Source organism: Lissotriton helveticus, chromosome 12 (assembly GCF_964261635.1).
Source record: "Lissotriton helveticus chromosome 12, aLisHel1.1, whole genome shotgun sequence".
Taxonomy (NCBI): domain Eukaryota; kingdom Metazoa; phylum Chordata; class Amphibia; order Caudata; family Salamandridae; genus Lissotriton; species Lissotriton helveticus.
Window position 1 is genome coordinate 643618729 of NC_136073.1, and position 24753 is coordinate 643643481.

The 24753-nt window shown below is 44.6% G+C and overlaps 1 protein-coding gene across 2 annotated transcripts in view; it reads right to left on the reverse strand.

The window, feature by feature from the left end:
• Positions 1–17167: 17167 nt before the first annotated feature.
• ZDHHC1 (zDHHC palmitoyltransferase 1) overlaps positions 17168–24753 on the reverse strand; it is a 658528-nt gene continuing 650942 nt past the window's right edge. For both annotated transcript variants that reach the window (XM_078670152.1, XM_078670151.1), the window contains exon 11: positions 17168–21217. In XM_078670152.1, coding sequence (XP_078526278.1) covers positions 20649–21217 — 569 coding nt within the window. In that variant the 3' untranslated portion in view covers positions 17168–20648. The remainder of the gene's footprint in view (positions 21218–24753) is intronic.

The following is a 24753-nucleotide window of genomic DNA, read 5'->3' on the forward strand; positions in this document are numbered from 1 at the left end:
GCAAAAGGAGGGTCTGAGGTTCCGTAATTTCGAACCAGACTCCATTTTGTTTGAGTAGTTCGTGACGCCATTTTTGTGTTGCCCTCACGTAGGCCGTGGAGGTAACCAAACGAACAAAGTTGCATGGGACTCATTGTTCATGTATGCAATAACAGGCCCTTTTCTGACTTGTGAGTGAATTGTAAAGATGCTGAACCCGTCACCTGAAACTGACCCTTTCACGAAGCCAATTTCTATGGCTGATCGTTGTCTAAAATTGCCAATCAATGTTCAGGATATCGTTAACTTTTAGTTTCTTGCACATATCTTATCCTACTCAACATCTGAGTTTCTTTCCTTACGACTTTTCATTACATGGGTAGTGCTTTCAATTATGGGTTTGTCCGGCTTGTGGAAATTGAATTTGGGACAGTCCTAATAATTAACTTTTGGGTTGGGTTACTGTAAATTGGGTTTTTGTTAATGTGATACTCAGTTAGAAAATGTGTCCTATTGGTCAGAATTTTGTGCAGTGAGTGTACATTTGTAATGAGAATATGGTGCATAAAAAGTGATGTCTTGCTCTATGAATTTGAGCAGTTTCCTGAGTTGTACACAGTGTTTGGTTGGTTTACTGTTACTAGCTACAGTTAATAAATTTGATCTCTGACGCCACCTAGAAGTATTACGTGTCTCTGTATTCCAAGTCAGGAGGACTCGAAGACTTCGGGTGTGTCCCTGGCACCGCTGGGTTCTAAGAACACCCAGTTCTTCAAAGTAAGAACATCAACTTACTCTTCAAGCCACACAAATCATCTCATCGTGAACAAAGAGATTTGTCATCAGTGAACATCACAGCCGTTCCTATACCAGGGGGTATAGCTTGGGACAGAACTGATTATGATATTTTTGGCCCATCGGAGCTGTTGAAGATTCCACACCAGTTCAAGATTTCCTTGAATGACTGTTTCATTTAGTACCTTTTCTGATGATTGGGACTTCAAGACTGTTAATAATATGATGTCAGACTTAGAAATGTCTGCAGTATTTTCTAATCATGAATACTTAGAAGGTTTATCAGATTATGATCAAATGTATTGTTATAATCATTATGGTCCTCATTTCTTGCACAAATCTGCAAACCCTAGAAATGTATTAATGTATAACCAATGGGAACATTGTCCTACGCCACCAAAGGGTAGCTCAAAAACATTTAATGGTAAATTTCCATACTTTTCAGGTTTTAATACTTCCAATCCAGAATAATTTTACTTTAAAAATATTAAGACAGGAATGAAAAGTATGTTGACGAATACCAAGCAAATATATTCTGCAGCCTTTTATGCTCAACTGTCTATATTAGGTTTTGACCTTTGGAAAGACAACATTGAGACAAACTGTCTTGGGCACAAAAGATTGCGAAGTGCAGGGGATAGAAGCTTTATTTAGAGCCTGCATCATCCCAGAGAAAATTATGTTTTCGAATGACAGTGTCCAACAGACGTCTTGTCTTGGGTTAGCCAAGATAAAAGACTTAAAGCACAAGTTACTTACCTTCGGTAACGATATATCTGTAAGAAATATTAGTTAGTGTTAGATTTCTTACCTTAGAATATCCCCAGGCGTCAGACTGGATCCGGAAAGTTTTCGTCAGCAGTACCCTTGCGCGTCGGTAGGTGTCGTCTGCGGATCCACGTCCGTCGTCGCGTCGTGATCGCCGGGGTGACGTCATCGGAGTACTTAGACGTCACCCTTGTGCGCTGACATCAGTTCTGTACATAGCTTTACGTGCCAGGAAAGCAGAGCCATGATAGAAATCGATACTGGTGCCATGAAACTAGGGCCCTGAAAGGGCTGTCCTTAACCCTAGATATCGGTTCGCAGAACAGGGAGGATGGTTGGGCGGTAAGGAATCGAACACTAACTAATGTTTCTTACAGATATATCGTTACCGAAGGTAAGTAACTTGTGCATCTGAAAGAAACAGGTTAGTGTTAGATTCCTTACCTTAGAATAGATACCCCAGAAATACCAACCCCGGTGGTGGGTCTGCGAACCAAATCACACCAGAAAGTCCTGGAGAAAGGAACGGCAGAAAAAGCCATCTCTCCGGACTTGGCTGTCCAGACAGTAGTGCCTAGCAAACATGTGCAGCGAGGCCCACGTAGCTGCCTGGCAGATGTCCTGCAAGGGGACTCACCGACCCAGGGCAGTAGTAGCCGCTGTGGCACGAGTAGAATGGGCACGCAGCCCAACAGAAGGCTCCTTTTTCACCAAGGAGTAGCAAACCTTGATGCACAAGACGACCCACCGAGAGATGGTCCGCTTGTGCACCGCCATCCCTTCTTAGCGCCCAAAAAGCTGGTTGTCCTCACGGAACTGGCGTGTGCGATCTAGATAGAAGGCGAGCGCATGTTTTGGGTTCAGACGGTGGAGCCTCTCTTCCTCTTTTGAGGTATGCGGAGGCGGAAAGAAGATGGGCAAGGTGATGAACTGCTCGATGTGAAAGGCTGTGACTACCCTGGGCAGGAAAGAAGGACGAGTCCTCAGAACTACCTTGTCCGGATGGACAGAGAGGAAAGGAGGTTTAGAAGATAGAGCCTGGAGTTCACTCACTCTCCTGGCAGAGGTGATGGCTATCAGGAATGCAGTTTTAAGAGTCAGAAGACGAAGAGGACAGTTATGAAGTGGCTCAAAGGGAGAGCACATCAGGTACGTTAGAACAAGATTCAAGTCCCACTGAGGCATCAGGAAGGAACATGTGTGTGATGCCTTTCAAGAATCTATTTACAACAGGGGATTTGAAAAGAGAAGGCTGATCAGGACGCCTCAAGAGGTAGCCCTTGATAGTGCCCAGAGCAGAGCCCTTCTGGGCAAGAGAAAGAAGGAAGAGGAGAACCTCTGAAAGGGGGCAGAGAGTGGATCCACAGCCTTTGCTGTGCACCATGCCACAAATTTGTTCCACCTGCAGGCATATACCGTTTTTGTGGGGGGACGCCTGGCTGCCAGAATCACATCACAGACTTCAGGAGGCAAGTCAAATGGCCTCAACTACCGCCGCTCAATCTCCACGCATGTAGGGGGAGACTGGACAAGTTCGGGTGGAGGACCGTCCCCTGCTGCTGCGACAGAAGGTTCTCCTGAAGAGGTAGACGAATCGGGGAATAGACGGACATGCTGAGTAGCTCTGGATACCAGTATCTTCATGCCCAGTCCGGAGCCACAAGAATAACTTGGGCCTGGTCATGCCTGATCTTCTTCAGCACTCTGGGCAGAAGTGGTATAGGCGGAAAGGGTTTACAACAGACCGCAAGTCCACTCTCGACGAAAAGCGTAGCCGAGCGAGTGCCACCTTGGAAATTCCAACACGCAGAACTGATGACATTGCGCCTTCTCTTCGGTGGCGAATAGATCCAACCAAGGCTCTCCCCACTGCTGAAAGAGACCTTGCACCACGTCCTGAGTTCAGACGCCATTCGTGATCCATCATGCACCAGCGGCTGAGTTCGTCCACCCTGGCATTCAGGAAACCAGCCAGGTGTTGAACCACCAGGGTGGCGCCCTGGTGTTCCAGCCATTGCCAGAGGCACAGAGTCTCCTGACAAAGGGTCCACGACCCCACCCCGCGCTGTTTGTTGCAGTACCACATGGCGGTGGTGTTGTCCTTGAACACCTGCACTACACTTCCCCGGACAGAGGGAAGGAATGCCTTCAGTGCAAGTCGGATCGCCCGCAGCTCCAGAAGGTTGATATGGAGCCAGGACTCCGCCGGAGACCAGAGGCCTCTGATCTCTGCCTCTCCCATGTGGCCCCCCCATCCCAGGAGGGACGCATCTGTCACCACTACATGCTCCGGTTGGGGTAGGGAGATGGATCTGCCACTGACCCAATCACGGTTCATGAGCCACCACTGCAACTGACTCGCAGTGCCCTCCGAGATCAGGATGTGGTCGGACAGGTTGCCCTGATGCTGTGCCCACTGAAACTTCAGGTCCCACTGCAGAACCCGCATCTGCCACCTGGCGTGATGCACCAGAAGGATGCAGGAGGCCATCAGCCCCAGGAGCTATTTCAAGGAACAAAGGTCCTAAGCAAATAACAATGTACACAAAATAAATAGAATATAACCAACGATGGGTTACTCTAGCCATTCAGTGTCCAGCTGGACAATGGAGTTTTATTTTTAAAATGGAGAAAATAAAGTCAGAAATACTTAGAACAGCATAAATAGTGAGGCACAAGCCTGTACCTTTAAAAAAACGGGAAGTGTGGGGGAATGGGGTAACAATACAGACAATCGAACCAAAACAGAAATACAGGCAAAGACTTTGAGCATTGGCCACCTGCATTCAGTTTTAAATAACAGCAAGTTTTGACCAAAAATAGAAACCACAACAGTTAAACACAATGGACATTTGTGGTTCTATTTAGAAATGTCGACGTTTCGATCCCTTGCTCCCTGGACTAGAAAATAACATTTGCCTGGTTCACAACATGTTTGTGCCTGTCTGGATAAAAACAAGGAGAAAAAAGGAAAGAAATATGTCCTATAAGAAACAATGACAAACATTTGACAAAAAAGTTACAGTAGGGCAGCTAATGTAAGGCATAAACACATCTAATTCTCTTTCAGACATTCATGGGCAAGCAAGGATGAATGGTCTGTGGAGTCCGGGATTGAAACACACGGAACTGATTGTGACTAATAACGGCGTGGAGCCAGATGTGCCGCAGGATGTGTGGTGTGAAGCGAATTGAGGCGTCAAGCGTCTAAGTCCCGTTGGCTTAGGTCGCAAAGGGATCTTAAGTAAGGATGACTAGGCATGAGTGGTGATGACTAATCGAAAGTGTTGGGCTCGGCGAAAGTGGTAAACAGGCACACGGGTGAGAGTTACCGAGGGTGATAGTCTATGTGCCTAATAGGCGTAATTGAGACCACAGCAATGTACGATGGTGCCGCAGTGAACGTGGCGAGACGTAACCATATTGTGCTTACCAGTCGGCAGAAGTATCAAAAAATTGAGTTTGTGACTTCGGAATAAGATCGCCACAGCTGAAAAGGGAAATTAATTAAAATTAAAAGAAACATCAAGGGCGTGGCTGTGAAAGAGAGTGAGCCGCAATAAACCGGCGCATGGGAGTGATTACCTCTGTAAGTAGCGATAACAACACGAATGGTTGTCCTGGAGGTAATGGAGGGAGAGGGCGGCAGCCGCTCTCCTCAGTACGCTCCTGTATCCAAGGTTGGGGATTGTTTTGAGTGCCGTACCGGATAAGGTATCGGGCTTGCTCCTGAAAGGGAAGTAAGTGAGCGGATAAATCGCTTAAAATAATAAGAGGAAAATGGACAGATAGGGGGCGTGCACGGGCTGGGATTAGGGCTTACCTTAGGGTTGCGTGATGGCTGGAATCAGGAGACAGCAGCGATGTGCCGTGGGGTACCTGGCGTAATAGCAGGTACTCGAGAGTGTTCGAGAATCACTGAGTTAAGTAGGGCTAAACGGGGCGCCATTTTGGATGAGACACATGGTCGGGAGAAAGAGAGGAAGGACTAACGTACACTCGATGTGTACTGTGGCAGCCATATTGGAATGGTGTGAATAAGTGAAGGGTCGTGGAGCAGGGGTGATACTGGTGAAGTGCCTGGCGCATGATTCGAACTCTCATTAATGTGTATCACATTTGGACAGTGTACCTTGATCATTACATTTAGAGAAGCAATTGCGAAAGCAATAGATATGGTAACAGTCTGGGTGACATTTAACAGAAACCAATGTACAGAAATTTACAAAATTAAAAGACATAAATGTAATGGTGATCTGAACTAATGAAAACCTTTTGTTGAGCGATTTTGCCAGAAACTGATTAAAAAGTCAGGTGTAAGAGTCTTAATGTTTTTGAAATACTTATAGCAACGTGGCCCAATCTTCGTTTCGGTTCAAGCCATTTCTGATTGAGTCAAAAAGGATTATGTATTTCAGTTCCTCGCGGTTCAGTATTTGCGCCATATTGCCTCCTCTTTGTGGCAATTTGAGTGCTTTCAAGACAGTCCACCGGATATCGTCTTCATTGTGGTTGGCATCTGTGAAATGCTCGACCAGTGGAGCGTTGGGCGTTTTGCACCTGATTCGACTTCTATGTTGCCCAATTCTGGTTTTCACCTTCTGCGTGGTTTGACCAATATAAACTTTCAGACATGGACAATGAATTAAATAGATCACATTGCAGGTGTTACAATTAGTGAATGTACGGCAGTTAACAGTGATGTTATTGAAAGTGACACTTTTTCCTTCAATGGTGAATGGACAAACATTACAACAGCCGCATTTTACATGTCCCACCATAGGTGCTAAACCCCAGACAGAGCTGAGTGTGGTATTGGGTTCAGTATTGGGTATGGCTGCTCTAACCAAATGGTCTTTCCCAGGAGCTGCAGCGTCAACCTGACCGAGACTCGGGATAAAGGCTGAAAGATCGGAATCAGAGCCTGAATATCCCAAACCCGCTGTTCGGGGGGATAAACCCGAAACTGCGCCGAGTCCAGAACCGCTCCGATGAAAAGGAGCTTCTGAGAGGGGCACAGGTGTGACGTCGGCACGTTGATGGAGAACCCCAGCAAGTGCAGGAGGTCGGCCGTAGTCTGGAGGTGGGAGACGACTGTTTGGGGTGAGCCCGCCTTCAACAACCAATCGTCGAGATAGGGGAAGACTGAAACCCCCGATCTGCGCAGATGAGCTGTGACCACCGCCATCACTTTCATGAACACCCGAGGGGCTCTGGTAAGGCCGAAGGGGAGCACGGTAAACTGAAAGTGCTCGTGGCCTACCGTGAACCGCAGGTAGTGCCGTTGGGTCGGCAGGACGGGGATGTGGAAATACGCGTCCTGCAAGTCCAACGCCACCATCCAGTCTTCTGGGTCCAGGGCAGCTAGGACCTGAGCCAAAGTCAGCATCTTGAACTTCTCCTTCCGGAGAAAGCCGTTGAAGCTCCATAGATCCCCAAAAGGGTGTAGGCCTCCTTTGCCCTTCTAGGGTACCAGAAAGTAGTGGGAATAGTAACCATGTCCTACTTCTGGCCCAGGAACGCGCTCAATGGCCCCCTTGGCCAAGAGGGCCGTAACTTCCTCCTGCAGAATTTGCAAGTGATCCCCCGTCATGCGGTGGTACTGCGGTGGCATGGCTGGAGGGTTCGCCTCGAAGGGGAGGGAGTACCCCTTTGGACGATTTGCAGCACCCACCTGTCTGACGTGATGGTGCACCAGTTGAGGGAGGTGATGGCAGACCCTGCCACCCACTGGCGTCGAATGGGCCTGAAATGTCGGAGTATGAAGGCTTAGAGGCAAATTCTGCGGGAGCGGATGTGGACTGACACTGCCGTTGTCCCCCGGCACCGCCACGGCGGTAACCATGTCTGCGATCGCGTTGAGAATGGTTCTGTGGCCTGTGGCTGGCTGGACTTGTGGGGGTGCCCCGTCCTAGGCCACGAACGGGGCGAAAAGCAGAAGTTTGCTTGCATTGGCCTAGGCCCAAGGACTTGGCCGTAGCCCTGGAGTCCTTGAAACACTCCAGCACACTGTCTGCTTTGTCGCCAAAAAGGCGACGGCCATCGAAGGGCATGTTTCTTCCCAAACTGATCGTACCTTTTGGATTCCCGATCCGGAGGAGCGGTCGGGAATGCGGTCTGGGACGTAGAGGTCTTGATCACCAGGCTCTCGGGGGTGGGGTGAACGGACAGAAAGCAGGGGTCGCCCGGAGCCGGCGTCGGGCCACGTTCCAATACACAGGGAGGCCTGTAGAGCGCTTGGACCAGGTGCCCATCAGAACGTTGTTGAGGGCTTCGTTACACGGCAGAGGAGGCTCCGAGGAGCTTGCCTGTGGTTTGAGCACCTCAGTGAGGAGGTTAGTCCTCACGGCCGCGACAGGGGGCTCAAGGCCTTGGCCGCCCTGTTCAACACCACGCTGTAAGCAGCCCCCTCAAAGCCACGGAGGGAGGAGAGACGACTCCAGTGTCGGGCGAAGTGTCCAGACCACTGGACTCCCCCAGCTCTTCTGCCCAGTCCTGGCTCAACTGGCCCTGCTGTGCCAGAGGGTCCTCAGACCCCTCCCAGTCCTCCTCGTCATCCATCTCCTGATAATCAGGCAAAATTATGGAATTGGGTCGTAGGTGAAGGCCTCACCCATCGGCGCTGGAGACGGCGCCGGTCTGACACCGGACCGGGGCGGAAACTGGGGTCGACGTCGTCCGGGGACGGAGCCGGGAGAGACACCCTCGGGGTTGGCGCCAGCAGAGGAGTCGTAAGGTTGACTGGCGATGACCCGGATACAGGCCTGGATCCTGCGGGGCCAAACTCCTCGAGAAATGTATGCAACCATATAGAGAAATTTCAAACACTTGACCTTTATCAATCCGGTTCCAGAGCAGGGCATAGTACCGAAACTGCTCTTACTCACAATGTGGATGACGCTTTGAAATCCATGGATCAAAATGTCCCCTGTCTTCTGATCCTTCTGGACCTGTCTTCTGAATTCGATATCATCAAACATGAAAACTTGATTAATCTTCTTCAACTTAGGATGGGTCTCTCGGGGCCGGTCCTAAAGTGGTTTGCCTCTTTCTTACATAACTGCACTCAAAGGATTAAACTCAACCAGTCCCTCGCATCTAGTTCTGCGGTCAGGATTGAACAATTCACAAATTCATTACCACATGTAGGCGGATGACACGAAACTGTACCTGAAGATCTCCTCTCTGGAGGACATTAAAACCTTAAATGAGGCTCTCTCGCAAACTCAAAAATTGTTAGCCCAGAACCATCTTTTGTTGAATACCCTCAAAACTAAATTCCTGCTGATTGCCCCACACAACCACTCTGCACCGGTCCGCGAATGGCTAAAACAACTCACAGCCTTTAACTGCTCCCCTCACGTGGTTGATTCCGCTAAATCATTGGGCATTACCTTGGACAAATAGCTTAATATGCAAACTCACATCAGCACCACCATTAGGGGTGCCAACTTTCATCTTAACAAAATTAAGAAACTCAAGCCTTTCCTTCCGCCAGAAGACTTACAGCCTGCAGTACAATCCCTGGTGATATCACTCCTGGAATATGGCCTGGTGTCCCTTGCAGGACTTGCTAACGTGGGCTTGGCCCCTCTCAGAGCCACGCTTAATGCATCGGCCAGGCTCATCACAGTCACCAAAAAACACAATCGCATCACACCTGACCTTTTGCAGCTACACTGGTTTGTCTATTGAAGCCAGGATCAGTTTCAAAATAGCTTGCCTCAGACATAAAGCCCTGCATTTCAACACTCCGGCCTATCTGGCAAACAAGCTTGTTTTTTCTGGATCTGGTCGGAACTTAAGAAGTATGTCCACACTACTCTTGCAACCTCCTCAATTCAAAAAGAAAAGTAAGTACAAACGTGGTTTCTCCGACCTTGCACCTAGAATTTGGAACACTCTGCCTAGAGAGGTGAGAACCAATCCCTCCACTGCCTATTTCAAGAAACAGGTCAAATGGCTTTTCCTGAGTGGACATTAACTGCATCTTAATATACTATTTCTCAAGTCCCCTTGTTGACAGATTTGACATTTCTCCCAACGTATCTTTCGCTACGTATTTTGATTGGTTGTTAAATTGTTATTTTACTCTAGGGCCCTTTCGGAACTAAAATTGAAGAATACTTTGTGGACCAATTACAGATTTGTCTTTTACTCTACTATGCTGTGACGAGCCACTATAGGATTGTTTCACTGAATGTTACGGGAAATATTTTGCACTATATGAAAACTAAACTAGTAGGGCCTTCTACCCTGTATCTGACTTTGATTGCTTACTCCTTGTTGTTTTACAATGTTGACCTCAACTGTTCTGAGTTCATGCATGCTTCTGCCTCTGTGTACAGCGCTCTGATACCTGCACGGGTCATGTTCGCCCTTTATAAAACTTTTCAAATAAAAAAAAATAAAAAAATAAGTACTCCGACGATGTCATCCTGGCGATCACGCAGACGACGGACGCGGAGCCGCAGACGACGCCTACCGACGCCTACCGACGTGCAAGGTTACTGCTGACGAAAACATTCCAGATCCAGTCTGACGCCTGGGGATATTCTAAGGTAAGGAATCTAACACTAACATGTTTCTTTCAGCTCAATCCGTCTATACCTACACCTACACCTGATAGCAGTAACACGTCAGAGGGGGAGGTCGACGTACATACTATTTTGTATCACAACAGAACAGATCCAGATTGGAAAAAATGGTTAATCTGGCCCACAGACAAAAACACCTGTCAAGATAGATTCCTGAATAAAACACGGGGGTTCAAACTCAATAGGCTGGATCCAAGATATGTTCAGAAACAACATCCAGGAATAGTAACAACATACAGTATAGGGAAACTCTGCTTGAATGGCTACAAATAGCTACACTTAGGGATGTTAAACAACACTTATCTTTACTTAAAGATGGCGCTGATCTTAGAGAATTCTTGCTAGGACTAAGAACACCGCGTCATAAACGTTTTATATATGCCGGTATATATGCTGCATATAATGAAGCACGGAAGATTACACAATCAGAGACTGCAGTAAGAATATGAGAAATTGATCATATTAACTTAGAGAAATCTCTCTCTGTGGTTGACAATGGGTTAACGACTCTGTCGTCCAGGATATATTCTTTGGACAGCATAGTATCTCTGCCATAGACATCATGGAACAGGATTTGGTCATGTAGCAACATGGTCAGTCGCAATTACGTTCCGCAACATGGTCAGTCGCAATTACGTTCTATCATGCTATTAGGCTGGACATTACAAAACCTTCGTTCAGGATATGTGCCTTGGCGTCTAATCAATACAACAACACTGTTTTCAGAATTTAATCTCACTGATAAACAGATCAAACCGGCACAGAGGGGAGCAGACTATACGGTGCTGAGCATTGAAAAACTGGAAAGATTGCCATTAGCTGTCGCTGAAAGACCAGTCACAGATTATACATGGAACAATCACTCTGCCTGTTACAATTTTCCATTTTCAGTATTGCCTAAACACATACCAGCAGGCACATATGAAAGGTTGGGTAAAGAATACGTCACGACATTCTGGGAATTACCATACACACACAGATGTTGGAGTGGGGGGAAAGAAGTATCTTAGTGGTAAAAATTGTGAAAACACACTAAGCGGTTTTCTCTTTTTTGTCAGGGTATAAGCCTACACGGGGCCTGTGATGGTTCCTCTAACAACTTATCCTGACACCTGTAAGGTTCTCCAGCAGCGGTGATTGTTCCAATTTTTGGACAACTTTCAAATGAAAGTTACATTATGTTGAGCGATCACAGCTGCTGTGGCATGTTGCCAGGGTTACCCTATCTAGTAACTGTGTCAGCCAGGGTCACTTGCTGTATGCAAGTATGGTTTCCTAAAACCAAGACAGACCGGGAGTCGCCACTTTGGCTCACTGAACATCTCTTCTATACGAATTGATACTTTAAGCAGAATGAAAGCCATTCTTTTACAGAAAACTGCGCTACTGACCTCAGCCAAAGAAACATATGATCTGCAAGTCGCAAGGACTTCTATAGAGATACATGCCCTCTTAACTACAAATTGCCCTATACCTTTCTCAAAAATATTAGGGCGTATCTTAAACATGTCTGATACGAGTGGTATTGTACATGTATTTAAGACAGTATTTTCAGGACTGTTAGCACCTTTTGAAGCAGTCCTAGGAATATTTCTAAACTTCGTGCACTCAGTGTTTGGCGGATTGCCTCTCATTTTGGGACTCGCTGGAGGGATACTATTTTTGCTCCTACTGCTGCGATATGGCAAGTCAATTCACCAGCGACACTCAGTTCACTGTGGAGACCACTCTACTGGCGATGAAGTGTTGTGAGCACATCGTCCAAATTTTGGGACTACCTCGTGTAAGAGAATTGAATACCACATGGTTTCTTTCATTCAGACCAATTTGGCAAGATTGCATCTTACCTGTTTTACGATGCCTGCTATGCCGAGAAGAATGCCTGCTAGACACCTGTCTGACTCTCCCATCAGTCATGCCAACCGATGTTGATACTTTGCTTGGACCAGTAACGGCTCATGCACTGTGTTGTCCCCAACGGCTACCAATCCTGATGACGGCATTCATTGAGATCTCACAGACGCATAATGCTACTGCTGAGGTACGAGAAATGACAGGCACACAGGTACCTTCAAATTCGAACATTGCTAACGCGACCAACGCTGACGGCGATGCTTCACATCTATGTGCGGTTGATCTTCTTAACGAGGTAATCCAACTTTCACCTACAATGGTAGACACCTTTTTCACAGACTTAGAAGACTTGATGTTTTCTCCAAATACCAACACTGACTTTTGATTTGGCACACAGTGTTCTGAGAGACTCTGAATTCAACCTTCATTTTTTCAAAACAAAGTTCTAACTTTAGAACTCTTTCTTCTCTGATTATTATTTTTCCAAATTTGTATTATTTCATTTTTCGGCACAAAGTAATCTGCTCAAAGTAAAACTATTCATAGAGAACTAGAATTCTGTGAGAACTTCCAAGGACAATATTTGACCTTGTCCTCATAATGTACAGTTATATTTTAATATGACATGAAATGTTTTTGGCTCCTTTTTCTCTTCTGTATTTACGAGCCATTTCATAAATGTATTTTCGTGATTCATTCAGAGAGCATTTTCAAATGTCAACTATATGCTTGGAATGAAACATTACTTTAATTGCGTACAGCACAAATGCTCTTTTCATGTACAACCAGTACCAATGCATTTTTATGTATTTTGGGTGGGTTTTTTAACACATCACGTTTAGATATGTTTACTGTGTTTAGAACCTAGTATTTTAGTAGAAGTCGCACATAAGAAAGTGGAGTGGGTGTTGTATATAATTTTAGATTCCGAATGGATTTTCCCGATTCATGCCCTTAGATAGGTACAAATCACGCTGTCCTTATATAGGCATAGACATCTGGCCCTTATTTAGGCATAACCCATGCTACCCAAACACAGGCATGGCTACTTCCATCTGTTCACCAAACGTCACAACCATTTCTTGGAAAGCCAGCTTAAGCCGTTAGGGACTTCCCCTTGCTTGAATATTGATTTCTCCAAGAACTCAGTTAGTTTTACAATGAACAACTATTCGCCAGGGGTTCATTCATAACGTTCATATGCCCGACTTTACGTCAACTATGGCATTCCTAAACACCTTCAAGGTATAAATATACCTTCACTTGCTATGGCAAAGCAAGTGGTTTGGAGCAGTTTGACGACCTACTTGCCAGACGCAGCTCGCTACAGCAAGTGCCAAAGGAAGCCGACTCTCCAGCTGACACACTGATCAGGAAGCTGACCTCCTCTGCTGAGAAATCCAGCTCCAGTGTTTGACTCCCCTTGCGGGGTGTTGGGAAATCGAGTCCCGAGACAGAGATACCAGACCTCTTCATTCTAAGGTATGGAGCTGATTAGAACCTAGAGAAACCTTTGGTAGATTCTTGGCAAAACTAAACCTATGCTAAAGACCAAACTTACTTCTTCTAGACTTAACTTAGGTTAGGTACATTGGGAAAGGCGTATTTTAGAAGCACCAGTTGAGTATTTTATTCTATGTTATTTATGAATGTATTTTTATATGGTTTAGAAACCATACAATGCTCTTACAGTATTATTTCATATTTCTGTTTACGCTGTACGGATTATACTTTGCAGTCTGCCTAACGATTGTAACAGTTCACCTCTCTTGCATGAGAAAGAAGACTGTTCAATAAACCCTTTTTATTGAAAACGCCCGACTCACTATTTCTCTGCAGCTCTGTAGAAACAAAGCATGCACGATTGACTGAGTGAAATTCTTTTCTATTGTTTCCACGACTCTGAAGATATTTGTTCCAGTCCTGGGGAAACAAAGTTGTCATGTTTATGCGGTTGTCAGAATTCTTGTGAATTTAAGAAAGTTTCTAGTGACCACTGAGCTAGCTGCACTCACTATTAAGTTTAGTATATTTGATACAGACCTATTGACCTACGTCATATCTATAGGATATACTATTCCAATGCACAGAGCCTATTGGGAATATAGGAACTACACTACATCCACTACTTTCATCTTTGTTGCAAAATGTTCTGAAGTGATCCAAGCCACCAAATCACTTAAAATGATAGGTTTAATTGTAAAACAAGGCACCCACTTCCAGCTGTCGACCTTCTTTGACTTCTAACTGCAATTGACCGTGAACAGGAGTATGTTGGAATCCACAGTGAGCAGAGCTGAAACATCAAATACAGTGAACAAAACCATGCCTACAAACGGTAAGTATAAAGAGCAAATGCAGAATATACAAAAACCAACAAAGTACTTAAGCTGTAATAACTACAATAACTACACTACAGCGTTTGACACAATCAGATCCTGGCTGTGCCTGGAATAATGGGAAATTCAATTTCACCAAGTTCAAAATGCATCTATTCCCTGATGCTATGCAGCCCATGGACAAACAAGAGAGGAAACTGGAAACTGTGAAAATGATCTTGCAAGACCGTGAACGGCAGGTTGCAATTTTCTCCCCAGCTAAGCTGAAAGGGACAACTGAGGATACGCGCCACGTTTTTTTGGAATGTTGAGAAGGCTTTATTCTTTTGCAATAACAGCACTGGTTGAACAGGACATGAATAGAGATCTGGCCCTGGCAAAGGATCCCACAAGTAAAAGGGATGAACAAGGAATGGGCACTGTCAACAGGATACTAAATGTAAGGTTTAGTGCGTGTAATTATTAGTCTCCTCCTGGTAGAAGGGGATTGGCTATACTTAGAGGTATAAGTGGAGGCTGTGGTTCAGAAGAGAGGTCCAAGTCAAGAATCTTCCAGAAAATTGGCTGTTTTAAGTCCCTGATATTTGAAAACAACTTTTCTTTTCTATTATCAAATAGTTGTTTCTATGAATCGATGGGTGTAAAGAGCATACCACCTTTCATGATATAATACATATTAGATTATGGAAATTGTGTCCATTTGGGTGTTGGATATCAAGCTTTCTCTAAATTTCACAGAACAATGCAACATCTGACATTTGCAGGCACAACCACAACTCCATTTCCGCCCCTCTATGCTGGGTACAGATCAGAAACATTATTATTTCACCATTGCTTTGAAGCTTAGAAATACTTGCACGACATGCTAACTTGCACTCTAAGTTCCAGTATTAAATCCATATTACACATTTCAAAATTTCAGAAAGTTAAATCTGCAATCAGTATTCGAGCAGCTAGACCCTGGAACTGGTTTTACCTAATTCTTAGAAAATTAGGCATCATATGAAATTTATAGAATCTTCAAAAATGGTCTCTTAAATAGCCAGTGCCCTATCTACTCACCCACACGCTGCATGCATTGCTTCTCACATAAACAAAAAGAATCCACAATTAGATGTTGATTTTGGTAGTCCCTACATTGGTGGGGAGCACACTGTGTTCTTTAAATACCCCTCACACACCAAAAGAACCCTTGGTATCATGCTTCATCATTGGGGTCTTCGCACCATTCTACGGGATGCGGCGTGCTGCTAACCGGCAACTACGCGGCAGCACTTTTATATTTTGGCTATGTGTGGTGCGCGTGAGGTTTCAGTGTGCTTAAGTGAGTGGTGGGTTCTGAAATGTGACAAAGTGAGGTTTAAAAAGTACCTGGCACGGGAGGTCTAGAGAAAACTTTAATGGCCCCCCGTACTGGTACTGTTAAAAAGGTGATTGGGAGGTATTTTGTATGTTAATGTATAACACCTCGTGTGTGCGTCGTCGACATGTTTCGAAGCTAGGCTTCTGCTACAGGATGGGGTGCACTACCAACGGAGCCTCAGACGGGGGAAGTAAGGCGCAGAGACTGTTGTATAGCCGGTGCAATTAGCACTTCTACCCCACCGTTTGGAGGCTCATGATGCTAAACAGTACTTTAGCAGCAAGTTTCTCAATATAGATACTTTGGAACAGACATATAGGCACATACTAGCCTTTTTTGAGTCTAATATCACTTTTCTATAAAACAACCGAAACGTTCGGAGGACGTGAGTAAGGTGGGGATCTCTGCACCCAGTCCTGAAGAAGAAGCCTAGCTTCCAAACATGTTGACGACGCACACACGAGGTGTTGTACATTAACATACAAAATACCTCTCAATCACCTTTTGAACAGTACCAGTACGGGGGCCCATTAAAGTTTTCTGTAGACCTCACGTACCAGGTACTTTTTAGACCTCACTATGTCACATTTCAGAACCCACCACTCACTTAAACACACTGAAACCTCACACGCACCACACATAGCCAAAATATAAAAGTGCTCCCACGTAGTCGCCGGTTAGCAGCACGCCGCATCCCGTAGAGGGGTGCGAAGACCCCAATGATGAAGCATGACACCAAGGGTCCTTTTGGTGTGTGAGGGGTATTTAAAGAACACAGTGTGCTACCCACCAATGTAGGGACTAGCAAAATCAACATCTAATTGTGGATTATTTGTGTTTATTTAATTATGTAGAGGGAGAATGGATCCACTTTATCTCTCCTCTCTCCTGTTATAATTAGTTTTGCTTCTCACATAACCATAAAACTTTGGTTAATGGGCTCTTTATCCGTAAATTTAACATAACATAAATGGGTATAGTCTGTCAATAAAACTTGATGAGCAAATAAGTCTTCTGCTGGATGCCACATATATGAATTCCCCAGAGCCAACCCTGCATCTTCCATCCTTTGACAGTTGATAAAATTAAGCACAGTGTCTAATAGGTAACTACAGTTCTATTACAGTGTTAGTAAAGTGAATGGACACTTCAGAGGTAAATAAAAAATGCACAATACTTAGTGGTTTTCTAAACCTGTTGTGCTGATTTGCAATTTTGTTTTAAGGCATAGTGATTGTTGTCGGACAAGTCTAAAAAAGATAATATTTTTTTACAGTGATTCAATTCTTGGAATCATGAATCAAAGTGGTAATCTGTCAAAGTATGATAAAGAGGTATACAACAAGTACGTGTGCTTCTACCGTAGATAATGCTAGTGTTATTGTCAGAGCTGGAATTCAAGCACAAGGTACAAAAAGAGCAATGTAAAACGCAAGTTGCAAAATAACTGCACAAAGAAGGAGCAAGACAAGTTGTATTAGAATTTTTTTTATTACTGTGGGGGAAAGTAATTGCTTCTTGGAATTCCAGACATTGCGTAGGTTTTGCCAAATTAATTAACATAGCCATGAACAGCACATACGTGTACTTACACGTTGTGCTATTGTTGGCTAAGATTTCCCAATCACTTGTTGTGCACTGTTGAAGAAGATGATTTGATCTCAGTTCTACGACTGCCTCTCAGAAGTGTGTATTCTATTTCATCTGCCAGGGGGTTTCAAGCGAGGACTTTCTGGCTTTCATCATTTTCTGATTTAGATGTTGTAAACAGTGGTCAGTAAGCATATACAAATTAAGGAAAAGTATATAAAAGCAACCATTAATATACAGCAGAATAGAGCTAAGTATAGCTAGGTACACTGGTTAATAAATGGGGTATCCTCTAGATCATTAAAAGTGAAGAAAGTATTTTTAGGGCACCAAAACACTTGGGTACCAAGGAGCAGGTAAAGCAGCAAGGACAGGTCAGAAAAAAGAAAAACATTTAAAACAGTAGGATTTTAGAGCTGCTCTTAAATTGCACTGCACACTCATTTTTGCAAGTCTAGGAAGGAGACAGTGCTACCATTTAATCCGAAGAACCTAATGCTAGTCAGTATTTTGATATTTCAGCACTCCAGATGGAGAGAAACATTCAATTTTGCATTTCATTGTACCAAACCATCCAGATATTTAATTGTAAAGATCATGACTAGAGCACAAATCTTGACCCTCTCTTCAATTGGGAGCCAATGGGGTCTCAGCAGAACTTGGCTAATTTGATCTCGAAGACTTAATCTAATCACCTGGCAAGCGGAATTCTGAATCTTTTGGAGATGACCCAGGAGTTGTTTTGGGTTGCCAACAAACAGTCTAGCCTTGATCAACTTATGTCCCTGGCTTTAACATTCTTGTGACATTACTCAAAATAAATGCCACAAAAGGAGTATTAACCTCTTGGTCTTTGAGAATTCCGCAGAATAGCCTAATGTAAGCCAAAACCTTGAAGAAGATGACTAACAATAGCATGGGAGCATTCATATTAAGGCAATATTGTTTAGTATGCATTATTACACACTGATCTGCCTAATTGCTTACTCACTTAATGTGTGGGACAACAAAGGGTATTTCTCATATCCCAGAATGATAAGGTGCTGCCACAGTTTTTTTTAAAATACATAGTAATTTACCTTAAGGAGATCTGCTGTTATATATCTAATTATCAGACAGAAATTAGAGTAGGCCTCAGGGTTTAATTCTGATACATAAAAAGTGAGGTATTTCTCTAGGTTTCCTTAATCTATCAAGTGGTAAAATATAGAGTCCATATCGGCAAGGATAAATGAATAACATATTGTGTTTTGCACAATCAAAAAATGAAGTAAAACCACGTTTACCTGCATATTAGTACATGGAGCAAAATAAGTTTGAACCAAACTTCGTCTGTATTAATGAAACCCAAATAAAACAATGTTGCCCTGTTTTGTTACTTGTCCAGATAACTAAGTTTTACAAATGAGGAAGATGGATCTAAGCTTGAGGATACATCAATCTACTGTGCTTTGTATGACATGAGCAGTCAATATGGTACCCAGGTAGTCTGCTTAGTTTTTACCTCAGTATAAAGTCGTTGTGGAATACGGTGTACCTGCAAAAGTAGTTAGCTCCATTCCTTATGCCAGTAGAAAACTTATTTGTAAAACGGAGTTGCTATATTTCTGCTCTGTAGAAAAAGTGACCATAATATAAACAATCATGCCAATTTGCTTGAAACTGAATTAACAGGTTGCTAGCTGTCCTCTCTACTACCACCACTACAACATATTGTTTTTGTTTTTACATTCTCATCCCTTTGTCAGACAGATTTAAAAAGTCAAAGCCAGCGGTCGTAAACAAAATCCGTAAAAATTTCTAGAGCACAGCCACTGAAAGGGAGAAGGTAAAAATATATTTATTATAATGGTAGATATTGGAATGCCAGGCATATCAACTGATATCAGTCTTCTTCTATCAACAGTGCACAATCAAATACAAGTACAGTACATCAGTCATTTGGAAGGTGAAAAGACATGTACCTTCTAAAACAAAAAAAGAAGGAAAGAGGAAAATAGCTAAAACAGATACATTATATTTGTGGAGTAAAAATTTGGAGGTTAAGATATTTCCCAACTTTTTCTGAATTTATATAGTGTTGGTCAATAACAACATGGTGTTAGTCTGCTTTTTCGGGGAACAGCACTCCAATGCTTTGTAAAAATCCTTCTAATATTGGCATTGTAAAATGCGATTTCTTTAAATGGAATAATGTACTTATCAAACAAGCTCTAAATATACTACACAATGTAGCTGCAAAATGAAGACTGTTACCTGGGCCCCAGAATCATGTACGGGCTAGCTAAGCAGTCAATATCGAAACAAGATTAATCCAACCCAGAACACACTAGTTCAAAGCAGGGCACCCAAGTGTGCAAGAAGGTCAGTCTTCAAATTCAGAGAGAGAATTAAGCCAGAGCAGAGCTAGGGTAAGGTAATCTAAATGGGCCTAGCAAAAAGGCCTTTTCTTGTGCCATGGGATGTTCCTGAGTAGAGACAATCAGTGATGTTTTCTCTGAAAATGGTTGCAAGGCTGATTATATTTCTTCTTTCAAAGAGAAGGTGATGAACTACAAGTTTAGTGAAAAATAAATCTATGCAGCATGTTATTTTTAATTGCTTGAGGATAACATGCTAGTTTCAACCAATCCTCAACACGTGTGAAAGAATACTATTGGACAATTTTCAGGATTCTTGGTAGTGGTCCTTGCGCAGGAGTTCAATGACATGTGGTAACAGTGCTTGTGGTAATTGCCCTGCTATTCAGGAGACACCCCTTAAGAGTTCAGTACAAATAAATGACACTTAAAGAGGAGTGCGTGTCTTGAAAAGCACACTCTCTTCTAACAAATTGTAACCTATGTTGCAGCAAGTCACAGTGTTACGGATGTGAGACACAGTGCTGCAAAACATTCAATAGTTTAGCCCCCAAGCACCTTTAAGGAATTAAATGTTGGCTATGTAGTAGTAACATACAACATTTTTGAACAACTCAGTACTTTCCAAAGGCCATCAATGTTCCTAGTTTTAGTACCAATGTACACCACAAGTAGACGCAAACCTTGTACAATGCAACTTCACATCAGCTTCTTCCCTTGCATGACTGTCGCATGTGCTACAGCCTTCAACAGGAAGAAAACAGCCTGGTCGTCATTCAAGAAATTGAAAGGCAACACGTTTCTCAGCATTCTGCTCATTGTGAAGGTGATGTTTTTCTTCCATGACAGTGCTCTCCCTTACAGTGCTTGACTTAAATGTTCTCAAAAAAAATTAACTGAAGACACATTCTTCAATTGCTTTCACTCAGAAGTGAATCCTTTGTCCACGAATGGGTGCTTAGATGTTTTATTTTACTACCAGGCTTTCTTTGAGAAGTATGATCTATGCCATTGTGATATGGCTGCCCACATCTGAATATTCACTTCTGACAACGATGGGTACATGAGGTCCATTATGGCTCGCATGAGGCCATTTCCTTTTGTGATGTCCAGACAGAGCTTCCTTTGGGCTTACTCTCGAGCTGAAATTAGGGTCAGGCAACTGTGCACTGCCTTCACTTACAAAGACTGAGGGCATCTTTGGGGACAGTTCAAACTTTTGTCTCGTGTCCAGGGATCGTAGGAAACTCTTCCTCTTTGAGTATTGCTCTGGAGAATTCCTGGGATTTTCACCTCTGCTTTGCCTTGCAGGAATCATGTTCTTTTGAAAGTTTCCTAAACTGCTCTTAGCATAGTGATGGCTTTTGCGGCTGTAACTCGGCACTTCGGCACTACCAAGACAGGTCTGAGCAACAGGGATCTCATCCATGGATTCAGCAGAGTCAGAGTGATAGTCTGCTGGTGGACCTGCTGCCAGGATGGGGTTATGATTGATTTGTGCCAACAAAGGTAATGATCTTGCAGGAAATGCTGAGATGGGGAGGAGACCCTGAGATGCAGCAGGCAAGGATTCTGCATGGAGAAACACAGATAAAAAAGAACAAGTGAGAACATGTTTTTTGTTATGTTTCTTCTAGTTGTAAAAATGTGCTACATGTGATTAAACTTAGGCTACAATAAATGATGTACATAAACTAATGTTCCTGCTCGTGCGCAAAATAGAAATACTGTTGGAATGTACCACAACATTTTTTTAAATGATGAACAAGTGGTCTATCATCTTTAGCTAAAACATTTTTGCTGGTTGTTTTGTGACAAAATGACTAACTGGTAACACTTCATCTTTTTGTACTGATGCATTATGAAGCACCACCACAGCCAAAATAATGAACTGTGCTTAGCTAAGAATGGAAAACAAGCATTGGCATAGCCAATAGGTCTCGCTTTTGGGACCTTATAAGTATTTTGATATGCAGCACAATATCGCTGGTGCAACATCAATTTTTGCGTGGCTAAACACTTATAAGGTCCTAAAGACGACACCTATAGGCTATACCAATGCTTGTTATTTTTTGTTCTTGGGGAAACCGGGCTAGTGCCAGGAGGGTTAAGGGTGAGTGCCAGGGAGGTGAGGAGTGAGTGCCAGGGAGGGGCAGGGTGAGTGCGAGGTGCGAAGGGTAGCTGCCAGGCCAGGGGGGTGAAGGGCTAGTGCCATGGAGGTGAAGGGTGAGTGCCAAGGGGGCGAGTAGTTAATGCCAGAAGGGACATGGGTGAGTGGCTGGCAGGGGAGGGGCCCACTCAAGTGGGAAACACTTGAGCGCATCGAAAAGCAGGGAGGTGACTGCTGAAGGGAGACGTATATTGGCACAGAGAGGCGGAGCAAGGCGCGTGCACTTGGGAGAGCGAGAGGAAAGCCAGATGGCACCTCCGCTCGTGCCTGTACGTGTGTAAGTCGGACGGAGAGAGGGAGGGAGTGAGAGAGGGAGGGAGGGAGAGCAGGAGGGATGGAGAGAGGCAGGGAGGGGGAGAGGGAGAGGGAGGGACAGAGAGAGGAATGGAGGTAGGGAGGGAAAGAGGAAGGGACGGAGAGAGGGAGAGCGTGAGGCAGGGAAGGATAGAGAGGATAGAGAGGGGGTGGGAGGGAGGTGGGGAGATAGGGAGGAACATAGAGAGGAAGGGAAGGAAAGAGAAAGGGAGTAGAGAGGGAAGAAGGGAAGAAGGGAGAGAGGAAAGGAGGGAGAGGGGGAGGGACAGAGAGAAGGAGGGATATAGAAAGGTAGGGTGGGAGAGAGGGAGGTGCGGAAAGAGGGATTGATGGAGAGAGGGAAGGGCAGATAGAGGAAAGGAGGGAAGGGGAGGAAGGGACGGAGGGCAGGTGGGAGGGAGAGAGGTTGGGATGGAGAGAAGGAGGGAGGTGGGGAGAGAGAAAGGAACGGAAAGAGGTAGGAAAGAGGAAGGGAGAGAGAGAAGAGGCGGAGAAGGGAGGGAGGGAGGAAAGTAGGTAGAGGGAGGGAGGGAGAGAGGAAGGGAAAGAGAGGGAAGGAGGGAGGAAGGAAGAGGGGGAGAGAGGAAGAGAGAGAGGATGAGAGGGAGAGAAGAAGAGAGGATGAGAGGGAGAGAGGAAATGAGGGAGGGAGAAAGGAAGAGAGAGAGTAAGAAAAAGACAGAAGGAGAAATAACAATAAAGTGAGAGGGTATATAAAGAGAGAACAAAGAAAAGGATAAGAGCTAAAGAGAGAGGAGAGAAAGCAGAATGGAAAGGGATAAGAGGAAGAGAGAGAGAGAGAGACACACATCTAGAGCAGAAGCGAGACAATGTGAAAGAGAGCAAAAGAGACCGAGAGAGAGGGAGCAGGACAGCGAGCGAGCGGGAAACAGGAGAATAAGAGAGATGACCAGCCAGAGAGGGAGAAAAGAGACGAAGAGAGAGGGGTGTAGACTCTGTGTACCTTGTGAGAGAGAGGGGCAAGTAGACGCCACAGGCAGCAGAGCTGAAAGCACTCACACAGATCCGTGTGAGAGGCACAACTTTGCAAGCGCTATGTTTCATAGTCTAACTAAATACGAAACAAAGGGCTATGCTACACAGTCTAACTAAATACAAAACAAAGCGCTATGTTTCGGGCGGCATCAGAACTGCGCACTTTTTTTGTTAAGAAGAAAAACATTTTAAAAAGCTCATCAATGGCATGCAGGCATAATTGGAAAAACAAGAGAAGGCAAGCTTTCAGAAGGGGCTGTGTCCTGTGTTGTGGCCGCGAACCGGAGCACCGGCTGTGTTTGTCAGGAAGGTTACTCAGCTTTGAAACGCTCTTCTAACACGGTTTTCTGCACCTCAGATAAATGCGTGAATGTGCAGTCTGCTTTGAACTCTTCAAGGATGAGCCTGTCTGATCAAAAGATCCGAGCTGGAGCTGCAAGCAGTGATCCTGTGCTGTGGCCGCGCGGACGTGGACAAGAAAACAAGATAAAAGAATGAGGGGTAAAGGTGGATTCGTGAGAGTGAGGAAGGACGGACATGGCGGCCAGCAGAGTGGAGTCGAAGGGACTAACATAAGAGGCGTGCTTTGTGGTGGGGGAGGGGGAATGGCAAAATGCAGACGCCGAGTGTGGCGGCCAGCACAGTGACACGATCTGTGGTAGGGGAGGGGGAGGAGAAATGAAAGGAAAGGCTGTGTTTGCGGGGAGAGAGAGGGGAGGTGCTGGTGTGGGAGGGGGGAGGTGCTGGTGTGGGAGGAGTGCTGCTATGGCAAGGCTGTGTTTGCGGGGAGAGAGAGGGGAGGTGCTGGTGTGGGAGGGGGGAGTTGCTGGTGTGGGAGGAGTGCTGCTAGGGGAGGAGAAGCCCTGGCCGTGAATGCTCGTGCATGTTCACGTGAACTGCAAGAAAACGCCGGGCTGAAACCCCTTAGTTTGAAGAGGATTTTGCCGACATGAATTCAATCCTATCCATTCCTACGGAATGGGACAGGCTCGACCTAAAAACGACTGATATTGAGTGACTGGTTCAGAGTGTCATCACAGACAACAAAAGAGAGGCTGTGGAACTAACTGCAGGCTTTGTGAACTCACTACAGTTCACAAGCACCTTGATTACCAGCTGCAGAAAGGTAACACCAGTAAGCAGCAGCCAGAAGAACAAATGATTCAACTACTATGGTAGTTTTTCTGAAGTCTATGCATCTTCCTGAAATCCCATTGCTTTATTTGCTTAGTTTATGCCACAACTTTTAGACAGACTTTAAAGACAGAAGCAACAAAAATACTGAGTTTAGGGAAATAATATTCCTATCACTCAAAAATGGGAAGGCAATATGAAATCTCTGAGAAGATACATATCCATTAGAAACAACTTTACAAAAACCTACCGAAAGGAAGTTGTTCTAATGAATCCTCTATCTTGGTATTAGTGAACCTCTCACAAATTATTTGGGGGAGGGAGGGGTCTGAGTGAAGAACACAAGGTAAAAGGGATCACAGAAGAAAGCTTTGAAGAACAGCAAAACCAAATTACAAATCCTCTTTCAAGTGAGCAACCAAACTCAGGGAAGTAGTTTCAGGAGGTGTTTCGGGTGTCACCCCCCCCCCGCACATACACACACAATTGACGC